General features: G+C 37.7%; 1 protein-coding gene across 14 annotated transcripts in view; it reads right to left on the reverse strand.

Annotated features, from left to right (window-relative positions):
• The window catches only part of PTPN4 (protein tyrosine phosphatase non-receptor type 4), a 226082-nt gene that overhangs the window by 40159 nt on the left and 164025 nt on the right, over positions 1-21898 (reverse strand). For all 14 annotated transcript variants that reach the window (XM_045033652.1, XM_011285247.4, XM_045033660.1 and 11 more), the window contains 4 exons: positions 18480-18638; positions 6274-6433; positions 2351-2434; positions 2201-2257 (listed from right to left, as the gene is read on the reverse strand). In XM_045033652.1, coding sequence (XP_044889587.1) covers positions 2201-2257; positions 2351-2434; positions 6274-6433; positions 18480-18638 — 460 coding nt within the window. The remainder of the gene's footprint in view (positions 1-2200; positions 2258-2350; positions 2435-6273; positions 6434-18479; positions 18639-21898) is intronic.

Genomic DNA, 21898 nt, shown 5'->3' on the forward strand with positions numbered 1-21898 from the left:
ATTTCCCAAAATTTTAAAGCACTAACTCACATTTAAAAAAACTGGATCAAACATACATGGGGAGCAATAATACACATTTTCCATGACACCATTTTATGAACCTATTTCCATATTTATATAGAACTACATCATCTATCATTTCAACAGCTATAAAGCAGCACGCAATTTATTTCACCAACTTCAATGATGTACGTTTTACCACCACCCCAATCTTTATTATAAACAATATTACAATGAACTTCCTTGCATATCCTTTGTTCCCTAGTCCAACTGCTTCATTACCGGCAACTGCTAGAAGTGGCATCATCATGTCAAAAGATATGTATTTGACTTAAAAAAAATTTTAGTTAAAATTTTTGTTTTTAGTAAAGTTTACATCACACAGCTTGAAGAAATGACTAAGTCTACAAGATTACTAAGGCAAGCAACCATTTCTTGTGTTCCTCTGTACATCCTGCTCCCCACCGCAGGCAACTTCTTTCAACACTTTAGCTACATCTTTTGTATCTATTTCAGTATCTCCAAATAACATCCTGATTTTGTTTTTCTTTAGTTTTCTATTTTAGATGTTACCTACAGATGAGAATTTAACAATCTTTCATCTCTGCATCTGCAGTCTGTCCTAAACATACATATTTCCCATTATATATATATACTAATAAATAATTTTGGACTATTTCCCCCATCTTTGTCCCCAGCCTTCACATGAATAGGTTCAAGAGGCATTTTATATATCATATCCCTGGCCTGTCCCCACTGACCCCAAGTGATGTGTTGAAAAGAGGACATCTGATACAAGCTGGATCTATAAAGGACTTACTTCCCAGAAGCCTGTAAACTGGACTGAGAGGTTTAATCACTCTGGGTTACTAAACTGGTAATATATAAACCTACAAGTTACCAGTAGCCCACCACATAAACTAAGAATGGTGGTACCTATACAGTTTCTCTTTCGTACAGAGTCAGGGTCATAATCATATTTGAAAGTAGAGTATGTGGTGGGAATGTTACAGGACTAACCTGAAGCTGCTACTACGTACACGGTCTTTATTCAGCCTGTATTTTATTTAGAGGAACTAGACAGATGAGGCTGATTCCCTACACAAACTGGTTTGCAATGGGAGAGAAGAATGGAGCACAAAAAGAAACAGAGGTGAAAAATAGAGAGTCCTGATGTTTATTTTAAAGTTTTGGGTTTTTTTTCCTCCAGGTCTGACCGCATTCCTATCGTTGGGTTTTGTGAGGTACTACTATAGCTATAGGACACATTTTGTATTTATGCATAAGCCAGTGGTATTCCAGAGTATCCTGTTATTTGCAACCAACAAAGTCCTTAACAACCAGAACCAAAGGTATGTATTGTGATATCCTTGATCAATCTTGACTGTGATCATCAAATCAATTATAAGGTTGCTGCGCAGCACCAAAAAAAAAGCCTAACTGGACTCTTTCAGGCTGCTGGTTTATATCTGTCTGTGGACACAGAGACAGGTAAATGATAAAAGATGCTGATGGAAAACTCCTTGAAGACCATTTAGGTCAAGTAGGCAACAACAGAAATGGGAAATTGAGGGCAATATTTGCTACATAAAAGAGCAATAAAGAGAACACACCCACAACTCATTAAGAATTGTCCTTGTGATGAGCAGAAAGTTCATGAATCCTGAAGGTGAATTAAGGGAACAGGAGGGTTCATCATAATGGGTACATACAGTGTTTTCTCAACTTCTGTTTACAATGTTTATAATACAAAGTTTAAAAACTGTCCCTATAGGGAAAAAAATCACTAGTTATCATACCTATTTAAAGTCAATTTTTAAAACACAAAGTAGGCAAACAGATTATAGGTAAACAATTCTATATGAAAATACCAAACAAAAAAGCAAAATAAATACTATACCTCTGTCTCCATTTTTCTGTTTAGAGCAGTTATTTTGATAGAATCTATTAGCACTTTAGAAACTGTAGTTTCTATAACTGAAAGTTATAAACAGCTTCTTTCCAAAAACATGGATTTAAAAAAACTCTTATACACAGGAAGTTAGAAAACTTCCCAACAATTTAAGAGATTTAGCCAACATTTGATACTTGACAAATTTTCAGAAAAGATTAATTTTTTCCCACTTATTTAAACTAATAAAAATAAAATGAGTACATGTTCTTGAAAATAGGATTTACTTGCAAGATATAGATAACTCACAGGTGTTCCTGGTGCTACTCGGGACACGATCACAGGCATCTTCTGATCATACCCTCCCTTAACAACAGAGCAAATCAGATATCAGTCAAATATTACCAAAATAGACACACCTTAATTTAAAAACTGAGTACAATGTAAATTCTAGGTTACCTTCACATTGAATCCAAACCTTCCATTTTCATCAGGTTTCATTCTGATTAGAACAAGATTATCTTGTGGGATACCACCATTAGGCTTAAAGAAAAATAAATAACTTGTAATCTTCCTCACTTATAATCTCTCCTTGAAATATATACATGAAGTATGCTTTTTGTACATTAATATTATCTACAACATATAAAAAGTCATAACAAATTCAAAATTTTAATTCAGGAAACTACATTGTTTTTAAAATTTTTTAAAATATTTATTTTTGAGAGAGAGAGACAGAGAGACAGAATACGAGCAGGGGAGGGGCAGAGAGAGAAGGAGACACAAAATCTAAAGCAGGCTCCAGGTTCTGAGCTGTCAGCACGGAGCCCGATGCGGGGCTCTAACTCATGAACCGTGAGTTCATGACCTGAGCTGAAGTTGGATACTTAACCGACTGAGCCACCCAGGAGCCCCAGGAAAGTAAATCCTGATTACTAACTTGCAGTTACACAACTAGATACAGCCTCCTTGTCACTGCATGCTAGACTAAGTGCAAGGAGGAACAGGGGCATTATGATTTAAGTTATTAATTGCAATAGCCCTAGAACCTGGCTCAAAGCTCTTCACACAACAAGTGTTCATAAGTGTTACAGGAACTCACATTCCTCCCTCTGCTTTTTAAAAACAGCTTTATTGGGATATAACTCACACATTATATACACTTCACGCAGTGTTTAATTCAATCATTTTTACTATAGCCACAGCGTTGTAGAAACACCACTACCATTTAATTTTAAAATATTTTCAGCCCTGTCACAAAGAGATCCTGTACCTATTAGCAGTCAGTCATTTCCCATCCCTTCACCCCCCCATTCCTTAAGTCCTATTCAACCATTAATCTATTTTCTGTCTCTTTACATTTGACTATTCTGGACATTTCGTGTACATGGTCATTTGGAACTGGTTACTTTCACTGAATATGTTTTATGCGTGCTTTCAGGGGAAGTATCTGGCTAATTCTTGCTTATCCTTCAAGACACAGGTCAGAGATGCTCACTTTGGGAAATCTTCCCTTAACCCTACAGCTGCATTAGTTATTTGTATCTCCTTCCTTATAATCACTTCTAATTATATTACCTTCAAACTGATTTCCCACTTGCTCTAGACCCAGGTCCTATTCCATACTCAAGGATACTGCTATAGCAATTAATTCTTTACTCTCCTACATTATCCATTTTCCCCACCCTTCTGAGAAATACTTTTATGTGTCCCCTTAAAAAAAATGAACTTTCTCTGGACTCCACTTCCCCATCTAGTTACGCCCCATTTGTCTCCTTCCTCCTGCTCTTAAACGTCTTTAAAGAGTTGGCCACATTTGCTGTCTGTATTCCCTCTGATCGCATCCTCTCAGAGTCATGTTTTTATCTCCAATGCTCCATCAAAACTGTTCTAATTAAGTCACCAAAGAGTTTCACATTGCTAAATCCAGTGTTCAACTGTCAATCCTTGTCTTGACTTACCAGTAACATCTGACAAAGTTGGCTATTCTCTCTGTGACTTTCTTGCCATTAGTCAGTTAGCCGGTAGACTAGTTTTCTTCCTACCTTGCTGTCTGAATCTTCTCAGTGTCCTTTGCTGGTCTCTTCATCTCCCTAATGCTTACATTTTGGAGAGCCAAAGACCTCCTAGAACCTCCTATTTAGTTATCAGCACACACTACACTTCCTTGGTGTTTTTTTTCCTCTCTCAGGATTTTACACACTGTCTACATGCCATCAACCCTCAGTGTTATTATAACCCTAGCTTGGACCTTTCTCTTCAACTCCAGAATCATACCTGTAAATGGACTTCTAGTAGCCATCTCAAACTTATGTCCCAAACTGTACCCCTAATATATCACCCATACCTGCTCTACCTGCAGCCTTTTACTTCTCAGTAAACAGAAACTTCGTAAAACCTTGGTGTTCAGGCCCAAACCTTGCTGTCATCTTGGATTGCTCTTTCTCCAGCACTCCACATCCAATCCCTCAGCATATTATGTTAGCTCTGTTCTAAAACTATCCAGAATACAGCCATGTCTTCCTCCTTCCACTGCTACCATATGGATCCAAATCACCACCGCTTGCCTGGAATACTGCATGACCTCACAACCAGTATCTCTGCTTCTACCCTGTGTCTATTTTCAATGCAACAGTCAGACTGACACTGCTTACAACTTAAGTGACATCATGCTGCTTTTCTCCTCACATATGACCTGTCCCTTTTGCTTCGTATCTCACTCAGGGTTAAAAAACACAATCTTTAAAGACTTTGGCTTTCTCCTGTACCTATCTCCTCTTCATTAGCTCATTTTGCTCGAGCCACACTGATTCCCTTGGTGTTCCTTGACCGTATCAGTCACACTCCTGGCTTTGTACCTTCTATTCCCTCAGCTCCCCTGATCTTCCACTAGCTATCTATCTGACTCATCACTGAGTTCATCCCTGGCTTACACCATTTAAAACTGTGGTCCTCTAATCCTGAAATTCTCTAGCCCCTTCCTTCTTTACTATTCTCCCCAGAATGTATACTATCTAACATGCTATATATTTAGATTATTTACCTTGTTTACTGTTTGTCTCGCCCTTATCTCCAGAATGTAAGTTCCTTGAAGGTAGAATTTTTGGGTTTTTTTTTCCTATTTTATTCCAATATATCCCCAAAGCCTGTAACAATGCACAATTCTTAATAATTAATGTTTGCATAAATGATTAAATTAGGTTGTAGATTATTTAATAGCAGGGACCATGTCTTATTTGTCTTTATATTCCCACTACCCACCAAAGTACCGAGCTCATAGAAAGACCTCAGGGACTATGAATCGATGAATGAATGTATGAGTGAGAGATACAGGAGAATCACCACACACGTATCACCAAATATGTCACTCATTTTTGGTAAGGATTCTGATTGTTTTTGGATGTGCCTGTGGTGGTGAAGCAGTAACTGTGGGAGAACAGAGTGGCTGCTTCGTGCTCTTCAAACTTTAGACATAAGAGGGCTACCACAGAGGCGGCGACCAGGAACTTCTGGCCCTACCAATACCTGCTGCGGGTCCTCCTCTCCCTGTATCTTATTTTATTTCCTGATGTCTCCTTAAGTTTCCTGAAATATACCCATATTTGTCTGTCTTAAAACTTCTTCATGAACACAGTGTATCCCTAAAATTTACTGACAATCTCACTTTTGGTTTATTTACATCTCCTTGAGAAAGCAATGAAAATTCATAAATCAGGAGATTCGAAAAATTTACCATTTTGTTGTGGTAAAAGCATGTCCTCTAAAGGAAAAGCACCAAATGATCCATAAATATATTTTATAGAGCAGAGAGTGATCATAAAATCCAGGGACCTGAACTCAATTTCAAAAGGTTAATGAAAATGATAAAGTCCGTGCACCTGGTGAATGATATAATAAAGTTAGTGATATTTAATGGATTATTAGCATTTCTTCTAAAAGCGAGTGTTTTGCAAGACTGAAATCAACATAAATTTGTCAGGAATTAACTTCTAGAGCAATGAACATTTTAAAAATGAAGAGAAGTTGAAATTCCACAATTGGGTCAATCATGGCAAAATTCATGACCAACATATAATGAAAAAAAGAAAGTACAGTAATTTAATTTATAGATAAAACATACCACAGTCTAAAAGAAATTTCATTACAGATTAAAAAGTTCAAAGGAGGGTGCCTGGGTGGCTCAGTTGGTTGAGCATCCAACTCTTGATTTCAGCTTGCGTCATGACCCCAGGGTAGTGGGATCAAGCCCTGGGCTGGGCTCCCCACTGAGTGTGGAGTCTACTTAAGATTCTCTCTCTCTTCCTCTCTCCCATACTCTCTCTCTCTAAATGATAAAAGTAAAAATTCAAAGAGATGTGAGAATATCTGAAGTAGGTACTTACAGTAGATTTTTCAGGGGAAGATGGAACATCAAATGTTTCATTAATATGGTTTTCCAGATCTTGTTGAGAATGTGAATAATGAATTTGGTTCCAACTGTTTTTCTTTGATTGTTTGGGTGGTAAAGCTGGAGGCTGCCCATCTCCAGGGGTCTCCTGTGATCTAGATAGGAAAAAAAGAAAAACAAATGACTATTTTGGAAGTTGTCTTCTAGAACAGTTATTTTAAGTTTATTTATTTATTTGGAGAGAGAGAATGTGCATGTGCAGGGGAGGGACAGAGAAAATCCCAATCAGTCTCAACGCTGTCAGTGCAGAGCCTGCCACGGGGTTTGATCCCATAAACTGGGATATCGTGACCTGAGCCAAAATCAAGTCAGATGCTTAACCAACTGAGCCACCCAGGCACCCTAGAATTGCTATTTTAAAAGCTAAGGTAAAAAATAACATAACATAACATAACATAACATAACATAACATAACGGTAACATAACAAAACAACACAGCTAGAGTCAAGCAACTCAGATATTTACAACATCTAGTAGAAGATAAGCTTGAAATACTGTATTTATTGGGGCACTTGGGTGGCTCAGACGGTGCAGAGCCTGCCTGGGATTCTCTTTGTGTGTGTGTCTCTCTCTCTCTCTCTCTCTCTCTGTTCTTCCCCTGCTTGTGCTCTTTCTCTCTTTTTCAAAATAAATAAATAAACTTCAAAAAAAATTTATTTACAAGTGAAATCTTAACTTTGAAGTTTAAGTAGTATATTGAATTTCCTACTTTATCAAATCTGTAAACAATTCCACATAATAATCAAATACACTTTTTAAGTGTATCATGATAAAGATATTTACTAATCCACTGTAGCAATATATACACTTTCCAAAACACTTTTTTAAAATAAGGTTTTCAGTGGAGTCACAGGGGTAGTCAGGGAAAAGGGGAGGCAAAGAGAAACCAGAATTGAGAGTTGAGCCGTTCCACAGATAAAACACCCAATACAATCTAGAGAACTTGTGATTGGCCCAATTTATTTAGATTTTTTTTAATACTTATTTTTGAGAGACAGAGTGTGAGCAGGGGAGGAACAGAAAGAGAGGGAGACACAGAATCCGAAGCAGACTCCAGGCTCTGTCAGCACAGAGCCCGATGCGGGGCTCAAACTCACAAAGTGCGAAATCATGACCTGAGCCAAAGTCAGATGCTTAACCGACTGGGCCACTCAGGCACCCCTGGCCCATTTCTTTAGAAATAAGACACAATTCATTAAAGTAATGAACTCAATACTACACCAAAGATTGGAATCTGAGTAAGAGTACTGAGCTCACTGAGGAGACAAAACTGGATAAAACATTGTTGGAATATACAATTTAAAAAAATGAAAATTCAATTAACATTAGGGAGCATAAGCTTCAATTTGTGGCAGCAAGAACCGATAAAAAGAGCTAGGAAGGATAGAAGACGCTTCAAGGTAAAAACGGTAGTTTTTAATGTTTATTTTTGGCGGCGGGCAGGGGGCGGTGTGTGCAGGAGGGAGAGGCAGAGAGAAGGATACAGAGGATCTGAAGCCGGCTGTGTGCAGAGAGCCCAATGTGGGGCTCAAACTTACCAACCATGAGATCATGACCCGAACCAAAGTCGGACACTTAAATGACCAAGACACCCAGGCACCCCTAAAAATGGGAGCTTTTATGAATGAGCATAGTATATGTAATAACATTACTTGTGAGTTCTCACAAAGGCCAGGAGGGGGAACCAGCGTTTAACTTGCATCATGGAAGTTGTGGAAGCTAGAACAGGAGAACAGGTAAGGGGAAATGGTTCTTTGTAAGAGCGGTGACCATTCCTGAGGTTATTATTTATTTCTGCAATGCCAGGAGGTCTTTTGGAAAATAAAAAAATTACTGACTGTCCCATTGCCTAGGTCCAATGAGAGAGTTGATAGCTGCGGTGTCAATGGCCGCTGTTGTGCAATTCAGGCACAGATTTCACCCACTTCCTGCTTTTTGTGTTGAGTGGCAACAGATGCCCAAGATACCAGCTGTAACAACTTAAGGAAGTGGAACTGCATTAGACTGTATTACTGTTCAAAAGTTATTCTCCACCCCTCTCTGAGTGACATCAGGCTTGGCTATCTGACTTGCTTTGGCCAATGAAACATGAGTAGAAGTGGTCACTTTGAAAGGATACTTTAAAAACAGCTCATGGGGGTGCCTGTGTGGCTTAGTCAATTTGTCTCTGACTTCGGCTCAGGTCATGATCTCACAATTCATAGGTCTGAGCCCTTCGTCGGGCTCTATGCTGATGCCTCAGAGCCTGGAGCCTGCTTGGGATTCTGTGTCTCCCTCTCCCTCTGCCCCTCCCCTGCTCACATTCTGTTTCTCTCTCTCAAAAATAAGTAAACATTAAAAGAACAAAAAACAAAAAAACCCCAGCTCATGATTCATTATGCTTACTAGCCATGCCCCAAACAGCAGTCTGGGTCCTGGAATGAACATGACATGGAGTAGAACCATAGTTGACCCATGATATATGTATGATATAAGAAAAAGAAACTTTGTTGTTGTCACTATAAATTGGGATAATTTGATACCCACATGATTTAGCCCAAGATAACAGACACAGAGATTACTGTCAGAGTGGCTCTTTGACATATATGCCCTCCTTTGGTACAGAAGGTGTGAAGCTTACTTAGAGGCTCACTGCTAAATACCTGGTAGATACAGGTAATGAAGCTAAAAATTTGATTAGTACCAATGAAGTCAGCAATTATCAGGAATGAATGGTGTAACTGTATCGTCCTCCAGGGAAGTTTCTCTAAAGAGAGAATATAGTCCTGGGGCGCCTAGGTGGCTCAGTCAGTTAAGCGCCCGACTTTAGCTCAGGTTGTGATCTCATAGTTTGTGGGTTCGAGCCCAGCATCAGGCTCTGTGCCGATAGCTCGGAGCCTGAAGCCTGCTTCAGATTCTGTGTCTCCCCCACTGGATTCTCTCTGCCCCTCCCTGGCTCGTGCTCTGTCTCCATCTCAAAAATAAATAAACATTAAAAAAAGTTTTAAAAAAGAGAGAATACAGTCCTTCCAAATTTACATAATGTAAAAGTTAATCACTAAATTAGTAGGTAAACCATAATGTCCCCTCAGCCTAACTTTCTACACAGAAATCTTTAGGGAACAAAATACTCCAAATTCTAATAAATCTGTAAGGACTGCATCAAAAAATACACCTTTTTTTTTTTCAGCAAAAACTTCTTTGAGGTCTACCTTGATGGTCAGGGATTATAGGTACCAAGCACATTCGTTTTTATCCTACTAGTTTTCTGCCAAGAACCCAAGCCTTTAAGATCTAATACATTCAACTGTTGCTAGTCTAGGAAATTGTTCCCACAGATTAGAATAGAGTCATGTACCTCAACCACGGCCTGCTGCAAGGGGTTAGGACACATAAAGATGGACATCCATGGCACAGCCTCACAGATGTGATATTTCTGAAAGTCAGTTGACCAAAAGCTTTCAAGACTTTTCAAATACTGGAAGTCATTGGACTCCACATCAATCAATCGGTAGGTCTTAACCCTTACTTAGGGTTAAGTATAAGCAACTTAGGCAAGGTGAAGAGAAAGGTTTTTTTCCTAGTTTTGCATATAGTTGTCATACACGGGAAACAGCCTCAAAACCAAAGATCTATAGGGCAGAGTGTAAGGTTGAGATCAGCTGGGAATGGAGTCAGATCAGCTTTTCTTTATTCGTGGTCCAGCCAACATACCAATCCTAAAATATACAACTGAGACAAACTCACGTCTGATCTGTGGTGCAATATTTAAGTGAGCCAAATCTGGTAGGTATGGGCCTAACAATGACAATACTCAATTCAAGAGAGGGACAGTATTGACATATGGGATATTCTGCTTAAACTGTTCAATTTACATTTCTGAGGTTAGAGATTAGGCATATATGGTCAAAAAAACTCCAGAAGTTATTTTTATTATGCATTTCTAATTAGAACCCATTGCCCTAAAACAGTGGCTACAAATTCATGGCTTATGGGCCAATTTTGGCCAACATACATTTGGCCCATTAATTTTTCTTTATAAAATATGAGTTAATTGACTCATTTTAAAAATTACACATGTATCCAGATTTCCAGAATGGAATACCTAGAAACTCTGGAAAGAATGGATCTGCATTACCAGTGGTCAAAGCCAAGAACTAGCTGCTGCCTTCAGATGGGCCATGGGCATCCCAGGCACATAAATTCCTCCCACAGTTACCTGCCAGATTCCAGCAGGCATACGAGTATAATCTCTCCTTTAAGCAAAGTCCAGGGGAAGCCACAGATAGGAAGAGAGCCTAAGCATACAGGCTTGGATTCGATTTAAGCTAAGTTCTAAAGAAGAGGAGGAGAATGCAGCACACACGGAGAGGCTTACTCAAGATATAACACAAGAAAAAACACTAATTTTGGATTTCAGGAAAAGGGCTACCTGCCTTCTCTCACTGTTTATATAACTTTCTTGCTAAAATAACTTCTCAAATAGTGATGGTCAGGCTCTCCGGATGCTTGATTGTTGAAGACACACAGGTTGGTCTGTGAGCTTTTACAGACTAATTATGTATTCTCCTAGGGCAATCCTGGTAACTGCCCTTTCTATGTTCAAGAACCAAACTTCATCTGTATCTTTTTGTGTTTCTACTAACACAGTCTATCAAAGTAATCAAGGATGTCAACACAGACTCCTGAAATTCTTATTTTGGACAAAGGTTCTCAGTTACATTTTAAGACTTATTCTGGGGCACCTAAGTGGCTCAGTTAAGCATCCAGCTTCAGCTCAGGTCATGATCTCATGGTTTGTGAGTTGGAGCCCTGCATTGGGATCCATGCTGACAGCATGGAGCCTGTCTCCTTTTCTCTCTATCCCCCCACCTTAGACATAGATAAACATTAAAAAAAAAAAAAAAGACCTATTCCAAATGTATTTAACTCAATTTTATTATAACAAATGATAACTTCCTCCTTCATATCTAATGTAGAGATCATGAGTGCAGTCAATCTATTACTTATTCAATTATCTAGGAAAAGGACTTTCATAGGTAAACCATGCTTTATAATTAGAAATTGTAACACATTTAAAATAATGTCATTAAATATGCCAGTTCTAAGAAAAGATAACGTTTCTAGGCAAAACTAAACAAACAAAATAAAAAACCTACAATTGCTAATTATAACAAAATGAAGAGACATAATATGCTTTGGAAGAACAACCAGACAGCATAATGGAACACAGCCCCATTAGAAATAATTTCCCTGAGGGGCACCTGGGTGGCTCAGTCAGTTAAGCATCCAATTCTGATTTTAGCTCAGGTCATGATATCATGGTTAGTAGGTTCGGGCCCGCATTGGGCTCTACACTGACAGTGCAGAGCCTGCTTTGGAATTCTCTCTCTCCCTCTCTCTCTCTCTGCCCCTACCCTGCTCACATTCTCTCTCAAAATAAATAAACATTTAAAGGAGAGGAGAGGAGAGGAGAGGAGAGGAGAGGAGAGGAGAGGAGAGGAGAGGAGAGGAGACAGAAAAGAAAAGAAAAGAAAAGAAAAGAAAAGAAAAGAAAAGAAAAGAAAAGAAAAGAAAAGAAAAGAAAAGACAAGAAAAGACAAGATAAGAAAAGAATTCCTCCCAGAGAAGGGAACTGTGACTTAAAGAGAAAGCCAGCATCTACTATTAGGTAGTTCAGACAGGACTAGAGAAATAGGAACCAATGAAAAAAGTGGGCATCAGAGCTATGGCTGGTGTCTTACAAATATTGGTAATACTCTGGCTTAATTTAAAGATGGGAGGCAGAAAAAAATCTGTTATAAGGAGAGTACAGAAAGGAGTGTAATCCTAAAGGGATTATTTTAGTTACTTTTAAAAAAGAAAAGTGGGCAAGATAAACTCTGAAACTCTTTATGCTTTATAGAAGCATAAAGTTTATTCTAATTTAAGACTGGAAAATAAGCAAAAACCATATTCTTGGTAGACCCTAATACAAACTTGACAGGACTGATGGATTATTTTAAGATTAATCTTCTAAGATGCATACCAGGAGCACATGTCTCTTTCAACTACAGTCACAAGTCTATCCCAGCTCTTACTGCACAGTAACTCTACTATCCCATACTTATACTATGGTAAGATGCAGATAAAATTCTGATTCAAAATTCAAGATTCTTGACACATTGGCTAATCTACAGTAACATTTACAGCACTTCAAAGTAAACACCATTACAGACTGATTACTAATAAATGCTCAATAAATTTAAAAAGTGCATATAAACTCTCAGGGATATGATATTAAGACTAGAATTGAAAATCTCATATTACTACATCAGTACAAATCCATTTCAGAATCAAGGTCCCAGACCTGAGATGCCTGGTTTCAACCAAACTTCAAGTCCCTGACCTTAGCTCCCAAAAGTAAGTAATACAGGTATCTGCTAGACATGGATGGCAGGTAAATATACTGCAGCTACAGCAGCCCAGGGACCTATGTGATTGGTCTTGCTGCCACAAGTACATCATCAAATACAGTGCATCCTCTGAGTCCCCGTAGCTTGATTATCTCCTCCCATCACAGCTCCTTTGGTTCTTTTATTTCCTCGTCCTAGAGTGGTCTGGTATTTGCAGGATCCATAACACAGATGACCCTTGAACAACACAGTTTGATCTGTGCCGATTCACATACACATGGATTTTTTTTATAGTACAGTACTGTAAATGTACTTTCTCTTCCTTACGATTTTCTAATTAACATTTTCTTTTCTCTAGCTTACTTCATTAGCTAAGAATGTAGTACATATTACATGTAACACACAAACTATGTGTGAATCAAGTGATTATGTTCTCAATAAGGCTTCTGGTCAACAACAGGCTATTAGCAGTTAAATGTGGGGGGAGTCAAAAGTTATATGTGACTTTTCAACTATGCAGGGGTTAGCACCCTTTACTCCCCACATTGTTCAAGGGTCAACTGTATGCTGCTAGACTTCATCAAGATTGGCATGGGAATTGGGTCAAGCTGAGTATGGAGATAAAATTTTCAGTGGCAGTAGCTCAGAAGGGAAAATGAAGGCAAATCTTTAAGAAAGATTTAAGTGAAAGGAATTCATAAGGTGTGGACAAAGCTGAGGTGAGTCATTAGGTAAGACTAGAATGGGACAGTCCAGGCATGGGACTGTCCAAAGAAATGGGTTTGATACTTCAGGAATATGAAATCTGTAAACAGTCTCTTGTGATTAGGGACTAAGGATAAAGTTGAGAATTTGGAGAATTCTTCGTTGTATTCAACTAGCCATCCATACTTCAAACATGCAGACAGATATGTGGCTGATAATATTCTTAAAGCCTACCTACTAGTATATCCTCCCAAAGTAATTAAATTACACAATTATTAAAGCTAACATCTACCAAACACTTTTTCTCTGCTTAACTGTTCATCTCACTAAATGTTCACAGCAACACTACAGGGAAGATATTATCATCCTATTTTTACAGGTAAGGAAATTGAGGCTTACAGAGATAAAATGACTCATCCAAGCTCACATAATTGGAAGTGGTGGAACCAAGTTTTAAACCCACTCTGAATCCAGAGCTTGTGCTCTTAACATTATGTTACAGTTGTACTTTAATCAAAACAACTGCAAAAAACAGGAACAAAGCTATTTTAAATCAGAGGTTTCAAACTATTTGTAGCAGTGGACTCTTCTCCAAATACAATGCTTCTCAGAAGTCAATTTATAAAACAGAAAAGCTAAACAACCTACCTATCTGACAGTATCTGAGGCCTCAACAGAACTTAACAGAGAATGTCCCAAGACTATTTTCTATCATGCCATATAGAAAGTTATAAATGATAACATGACTATATGTGAAATTCTAATAACATACTTCTAACTCAATGGTTTTAATATATTTAAAACCAGTAATTTGCCTAAATGATGGTGGGGGAGGGGGGTTGAGTGGGAACAAAACTTGAAACGTAATGTTCAAAATCTACCCACATAAAAAATCTGGAGGAAAAATTACCACTTGTGTTAACTTCTGAACATTAAGAATGGAGAAAGGGTGATGGGAATGAATATAATTCCAAAAGTGTTCCAATGCCCAACTCTCATAGTGGGGTTTTTCAATACAAATATAGTAAAACCTTGGTTTGCGAGCATAATTAATTCCGGAAACATGCTTGTGATTCAAAGCACTTGTATATCAAAGCAAATTTCCCCATAAGAAATCATGGAAACTCCGATGATTCGTTCCACAACCCAAAAATATTCACATAAAAAATGATTATACTACTGTAATACGAATAAAGAAAATACAAAATATAAAGAAAAGTAAACAAATTAACTTGCACTGACCTTTGAAAACCTTCGTGGCTGGTGTGAGGGAGATGAGAGAGGAGGGTTATCCTGCAGGACAACTTTCACTATCACTAGGGGAATCACTGCTATCTATTGACTCAATGGAATTTTTTCTGCATGCTCACAGGGATGCTGACTAGAGTACAGTATTAATAAATTCTTGTCAGTATTAATACTACAGTATTTACTGTAACGGCAATAAGGCAGCAGAGGAGAGGGTCCATTATCTGCAGGCAGCCTGATCTAGAATGAAGGAAAGTATTCCTAAATTTAATCTTGCATGGAAAAGCAAGGGACTGTCTGTAGGTGCTTTGAAGTGACAAAAAATACATTAGTGCCAGTTGTGGGCATCTTCCAATGTTCTGAAAAATCACGGATATCTGCTAAACACTGTGGCCTGAGACTGAGCATATGAGCAAAGGAGATGATCACCCACAATCCGTCACCGAGACAGAGAGAAGAACCATTGGCTCAGTTGTGATCATGTGACATTTGGCATCACATACTCGTATTGCAGGACATCGCTCGTTTATCAAGTTAAAATTTATTAGGAATGTTTGCTCACTGGGGCGCCTGGGTGGCTTAGTTGAGCGTCTGACTTCGGCTCAGGTCATGATCTCGCAGTTCACAAGTTCAAGCCCCACATCGGGCCCTGTGCTGACAGCTCAGAGCCTGGAACCTGCTTCGGATTCTGTGTCTCCCTCTCTCTCTGCCCCTCCCCCGCTGGTACTCTGTCTCTCTCTCTCTCTCTCAAAAATAAATAAAACATTAAAAAAATATTTTTTTTAAAGAAATGTTTGCTCATCTTGTGGAACACTCCCAGAACAAACTACTCACAATCCAAGGTTTTACTGTAACTTGCTTATCTTCAACTTTGACATTTTAAAAAATAATGAAAATGTTACTTTTAAGTGCACTTTGCTGTCAACAAAGCAATATACTGTAAAATAGCATCAAAAGATTTGCTAAAACTGTCAATCAAGCCAGGTAGGCAAAAGCTTTGCTGATTTACTAGAGTCCAGTCAGCTTTAAATTTCCTCATGAATACTTCAACAGCAGCATTGAAAGCAGTTTATTCTGCAGTCAAAGCAGCTCTCTGTTGCTGTCCTTAGCAATCTGTATCAAAATAAAAAAATTAAATCTTAGGGGCACCTGGGTGGCTCAGTCGGTTAAGCATCCGACTTCGGCTCAGGTCATGATCTCACGGTTCACAAGTTCAAGCCCCTCTTCGGGCTCTGTGCTGACAGCTTGGAGCCTGGAGCCTGGAGCCTGCTTTGGATTCTGTGTCTCCCTTTCTCTCTGCCCCTCCCCCAGTGCACTCTGTCTCTGTCTCTCTCAAAAATGAATAAACATTAAAAAAATTTTTTTCAAATAAAATCTTAACCACCCAACTTACATGCTTTGTGATGGTTTTGTAGAAATGTCCAAACTTCCCTGTTACATACTGATAGGAGTATACTAACATTTGTGGTATGAATTTACTAAAATAAGCACCTGTTAAGTATTTTCAAGTTAATTTAGGATTATTGTTTTTCTCAGAAAATCACAAACTAAAACAGTCTAATCTTCTGTGAAACATTTAAAGAAAGGAAGGAAATGGTAGACTGTAGTTTCAATTGCCCCTGCCTATAAATGGTAACTTTATTCTAAGCAGTACAAACAACCTCCTATTTGTTTCCATAACAAACACACCTATGAGTTAGCAGTGTTTTCGTCTTGTGAAGAAGGCAACCTGACGCAGTAATTAAAGTCAGGACTCAGGTTTCACCTCAAAGGCCCTATACTCACTCAAAAAACAGGGAACTGGTGAGATGATCTCAAGATCTATTTCAATACATGTTGAAATGCTTTGTGCTTCATCTGACACATTGTCTGAATTCTTTTCACATTTGGCCAATATAAAACTAAATCCTATAGATTCCAAGTTGCAAAATATTTTCTCTGAATTGCAAAAATCAATCAACCAACCAAGTGATTACAACAAAGCCCTGTCTAGGATACAAAAATTCTGCTGGTTGGGTCAGATAGGGAAGACCTGAATGTTAGTTCTATAAAATGGGATAAATCCTGTTAAGTGGGCCTTCTCATCTATAAATGGGGAATAAAAGTCTTTTCTATTTCATTGAGTTCAACAGTGAGATAATTTATGAAAAAGCTGATTGTAAACAATTAATTTGTTTACCATTAAGCTTATTTTTTCAGAACTCTCTCATTATTCTTAAGGTTAAAACTGGCTGAATTTCAAATGCAGTGTTAGAGATTCAAACCTGAATACAAAACACACAAGTTTCATAAATAAAATACATGTCCAAGGAGAAATACAGGTCCAGGCATTTGAAATTCTTGTGGATCAGGATGGGGAAGCAAAAACTGCACAGTTCCAATCTATCCTAAACTTGCATCTCCATTTAAGTTCAGGAAACCAGAACGAAGGTTTTTTGGGATTGGTGAATCCATAAAATTTGCATATGGAAACACTCAATTCTATGTGTATGTATACACATGTGTGTGTGTCTCTACAAAAAGGGCCCTTTAAAAAAATGGACGGAGATAATTTGATTAGGCCCTGGAATGGTATTACTGTTCTGTAACAAGACAGGCTTTTGAGATTCCTCTATATGGTTTATTTCTATGTGCTCAAAGTATGTCATTTTTAAATTTAATTACTTAACATTTCCATCATGTTCTTAATTATTGTACTTTTTAAAGTTTCAGAATTGGAAAATATATGCTTACTAAAAATCAACGTTTATAATGCTAATTTTTAAAGCAATCAAAAACAAAATCTCCATCAATCTTGTCTCTTGTCAACTCATTTTCCACAGGTATCACTGTGCAGTGTATATCTTTCCTACCCTTCCAACCTTTGTACTATACACGTACAATCAAAATGTTTGACTAAGACATGTTACCAAGACTGAATTCCACTTGTCTTAATGGCTCAGCCAGTCTTCCTTGGCTGCCCCGACAGTGAGGACAATCGCTTCCTGTGTCTTGTCACGTGTTCCAGCTCCTGCACCTTGTCACGTGTTCCACCTCCTGCTTTGCTGACCAGTCCTTTTACTCTTCCACCCATCACTTTCAGACCTCTCCTTTCTTCAGCCCTGATCATAGTCACTCCATTCTAAATAAATGCATCTTTATACGAAGCCACATTTCTTGTAAAGTATTTTATTTTTCTTTCCTAATTCTTACTCTGAATTTTTACTTGCATATGGACTAATTTGCATTAATATAAACAATAAGATATTGTATATTAATGTGAGGGTAAGCATATTGTACATTAAACCGATGGGGTATAAATACTGAATTATGAAGGTGAATTTATGTACCAGTATGTAATTCAAGAGAAAAATGAATTTTAAAAATGATGTGTGAATACTTTCTACAACTCATTTTCAGTATGATGGTCACCTTACTTGGTTCTCCTTTGGTAAGTAATTTTTCCATCATTTTCTATTCATTGTCTATTCATTCTTATGGTTCCCTTCTTGAATAATACTAAGAAACTCTATCTTTTAGTACCTTACTACCTGACCACAGTGCTACATCTACATCTGCACAAATATTTAAGTGTATGCATCAAAGGTTAAAGAACATACTGAATCAATGAAAACAAAGTTTTTTGTTTGTTTTGGTTGGGAAGAGTACAAAGAACTCTCAGGGACAAATAAGCACATTTACAAATACATAAATGTTAATACATTGTGTAAACAAATACTTATATCAAACACCCTAATTTCCCAGGATTACTTCAAATAAAACAATTTGGGGCAGTATAATTTATAAGAAGGAAGCTAAATGAAAAAGGTCTTACGGTGATGATTCCAGAACAATGCTGTTAGCTTGTGTTGAAGATGGAGATCTGTGATTCACAAATACTTCGCTTGGGGAAGTGTGAACCACATGGTCTACCAAATGACCAACTGAAGATGGTCGTAACCGGGTTCCCTCTTGTGTGAATGCAGAATTTCGACTATATGAAGAGGAAAAAAGATTGAGTGAAAATGTGCTTTAATTCAATTTTTCCCGTTTTTTATTTATATGATTACATTAGAAAGTGAGTGTGTATTTTTATGACTAACCATATTGACTAAGCAAAGACTCTGACGAAGACAGTGTGAAGTAAACAGAAAGAACACCAAATAGGAAGTCAAAAATCTGAACTACAGTCAGCGAACTGCCGCAAAGATTTTACCTGTTCAATCTGTTATCTCTATACCTAATGTCTACATAGGCTATAGTCACTACAACTTTGTGTCTTAATCAGTATTTACACCTCATTTTATTGTGCTTTGCTTTATGCTTCTTCTTTAAAAAAAAAAAATTGGGGCGCCTGGGTGGCTCAGTCGGTTAAACGTCCGACTTTGACTCAGGTCATGATCTCACGGTTCATGAGTTAGCCCCGCATCGTGCTTTGTGCTGACAGCTCAGAGCCTGGAGCATGCTTCGGATTCTCTCTCTCTCTCTGTCTCTCTCTGTTCCTCCCCTGCTCGCACTTTCTCTCTCTCTCAAAAATAAAGATTTAAAAAAAAAAATTAAAAAAAAAAAAATAGAAGGTTTGCAGTAACTTTGCGAGCAAGTCGGCTGGTGCCATTTCTCCAACAGCATTTGCACAACTTCATGTCTACCACGTTTTGGAATTCTTGCATTATTTCAAACTTTATCATTATTATTATATTTGTTATAGTAAACTGTGAGCAGTGATAACGACTCACTGAAAACTTAGAATGTGGTTAGCACTTCTTAGTAATATTTTTTAAAGTATGTACACTAATTTTTTAGACATTGCTATTATTGAACATTTAGTGTAAACATTACATGCACTAAGAAACAAAAAAATCCATTTGACTTGCTTTATTGCAGTGGTCTGAAACCAAACCTGCAATATCTCCAAGGTCTGCCTGTATAAAATAAAGGGAAAGAATAAATAATTCAGAAATATCTTCTGGTCTGAGTTCTCTTTTAATCCTCATAAATGTTTCTGTTTATGGGACTTCCTTTACTTCCTAAAAATAGATAATGAATAACATAATTCCATCCTTGTAAGTGACATAGTCACATGAATTATTTTGATTACTATTATTAATCATGATAACTAACATTTGAACACTTATTATGTGCTAAGCATTGTTCTAAGCATTTTACATATATCCTCTGATTTAACCCTCATAAAAGACACTGCTATTATAATTTTATAGAAGATAAAAATGGGACAAAGAGATTAATTTGTTCAAAGTTCAAATGTACAGTGACTCTAGGGCCTATGCTCTTAATCATCACACTGTACTGTCTCTTTAGAATTGAGAAAAAAACTTTTTCAGATCATATCTAAAATTGTTTCATTAGGGTGCCTGGGTGGCTCAGTAGATTAAGCATCTGACTTCGGCTCACGTCATGATCTCACGGTCTGTGAGTTTGAGCCCCACATCGGGCTCTGTGCTGATAGCTAGGAGCCTGGAGCCTGTTTCAGGTTCTCTGTCTCCCTCTCTCTCTGCCCCTCCTCTGCTTGCACTCTGTCTCTTTCTCTCTCTCTCAAAAATATACATTAAAAAATAAAATAAAATTAAAATTGTTTCATTAACCAGGAAATTTAATCAGAACTATTCCTAATTAATTAACTCAATCATCTTTCCTGTGTCTTCTGTCACACAATTTCTTGTGTTTTCTGCAATTTTCTGTAATTATTTAGTGGTACTAGTAACAAATGGATGGGGTGCCTGAGTGGCTCAGTTAAGCATCTGACTTCAGCTCAGGTCATGATCTCACGGTTCGTAGTCTCGAGTCCGGCATCAGGCTCTGTGCTGACAGCTTGCAGCTCTGAGCCTGAAGCCTGATTCAGATTCTGTGTGTCTCTCTTTCTCTCTCTCTCTCTCTCTCTCTCTCTCTCTCTCTGCCCCTCCCCCGCTGGTGCTCTGTCTCTCTCTCTCTTCCAAAAATAAATCTTAAAAAAAAATTTTTTTTTAATGGAAAAATGAGTGCCTGGAAAAGGGACCAAAAAAGATGATTCTGAATTTTCTTCAAACAGTTGATTAGCCTCTGAATATATACAGTATTTTATATACATAAAAAAAGATAATTTAGCAATCTGCAATTAGAAACATAGAAACTTTTGAGTCTATCTTTTCTAGCAGTAAGGAAGACACTGAGCGGGGGTGCCTGGGGGCGCTCAGCTGGATGAGCGTCCGTCCGACTCCAGCTCAGGTCACGATCTCGCAGTTAGGGAGTTTGAGCCCCAAACTGGGCTCTCTGCTGTCAGCGTGGAGCCTGCTTCGGATCCTCTGTCTTCTTCTCTCTCTGCCCCTCCCCTGCTCATGCTCTCTCTCTCTCTCTCTCCCAAAAAGAAATAAACATTAAAAGAAAAAAAGGAAGACACTAAAGTATGAGATAATGTTCCCTGAACCAAACTATTTATGCACATACTTTACTTTCAATATGGTAGAAGTTTATTTTTGGGCTGACAAACACCTATCGGTGACACAACTTCTAGAATTTACTACACACTTATTGGATATTAATGTGTATAAAATATTTCTAAAGTTAGACTTCTTCAAATATTATATTCCACACAAAAATTCAAGTATTTTGTATTAAACCTTTTGGTTGAACAAGGTCTGTGAACATACTGAGATGTGTTTATCATTATTTAGTTACATCCATATATTCAACACATTTGTTAACACATTATAAAATTAACAACTTTGGCCAGTACGAGCTGATTATCTTACTATTATCTATATCAAAGCATACAGTTTTGGTAGGAAATAATAGAAGTATATAAACAGTAAGTGCTGAGTAACACAGGCTTCTTAGCATAGATATAGCTAAGCTTGTGGGAGCTTATGTTGGAAACTCCTTTTTCTAGACCACAGAAAGTGGTGAAACAGTGGTTGGGGTAAGAGATAAAGTAAGATAATCACAATCATTTAGCATTTTCAAAGAATATATGCTCCCCTAGAAATTCTGCTTGAGAGCCAATAAAAAAGGATTATGCCAGTAATAACCATTATTTCCAGATTTTAAGTCTACTAATAGATCTTGATTTATTGGCTAGAGACCCATACTGTATAGGATAGTGAACACCCTTGTTCAATGTTCTACTCCCTCATTCACTGAGGCTTTTCCAGGCCATTTATGCAATAAGCTGCAGGCTATGAGGAAATAATGCTCTGGAGCAACAAAAATCATGTCTGGCTAAAAGATTTAAAGGTAAAGATTTACATATTTCGATCTTTG

The sequence above is a fragment of the Felis catus genome, chromosome C1 (genome assembly GCF_018350175.1).
Source record: "Felis catus isolate Fca126 chromosome C1, F.catus_Fca126_mat1.0, whole genome shotgun sequence".
Lineage (NCBI taxonomy): Eukaryota > Metazoa > Chordata > Mammalia > Carnivora > Felidae > Felis > Felis catus.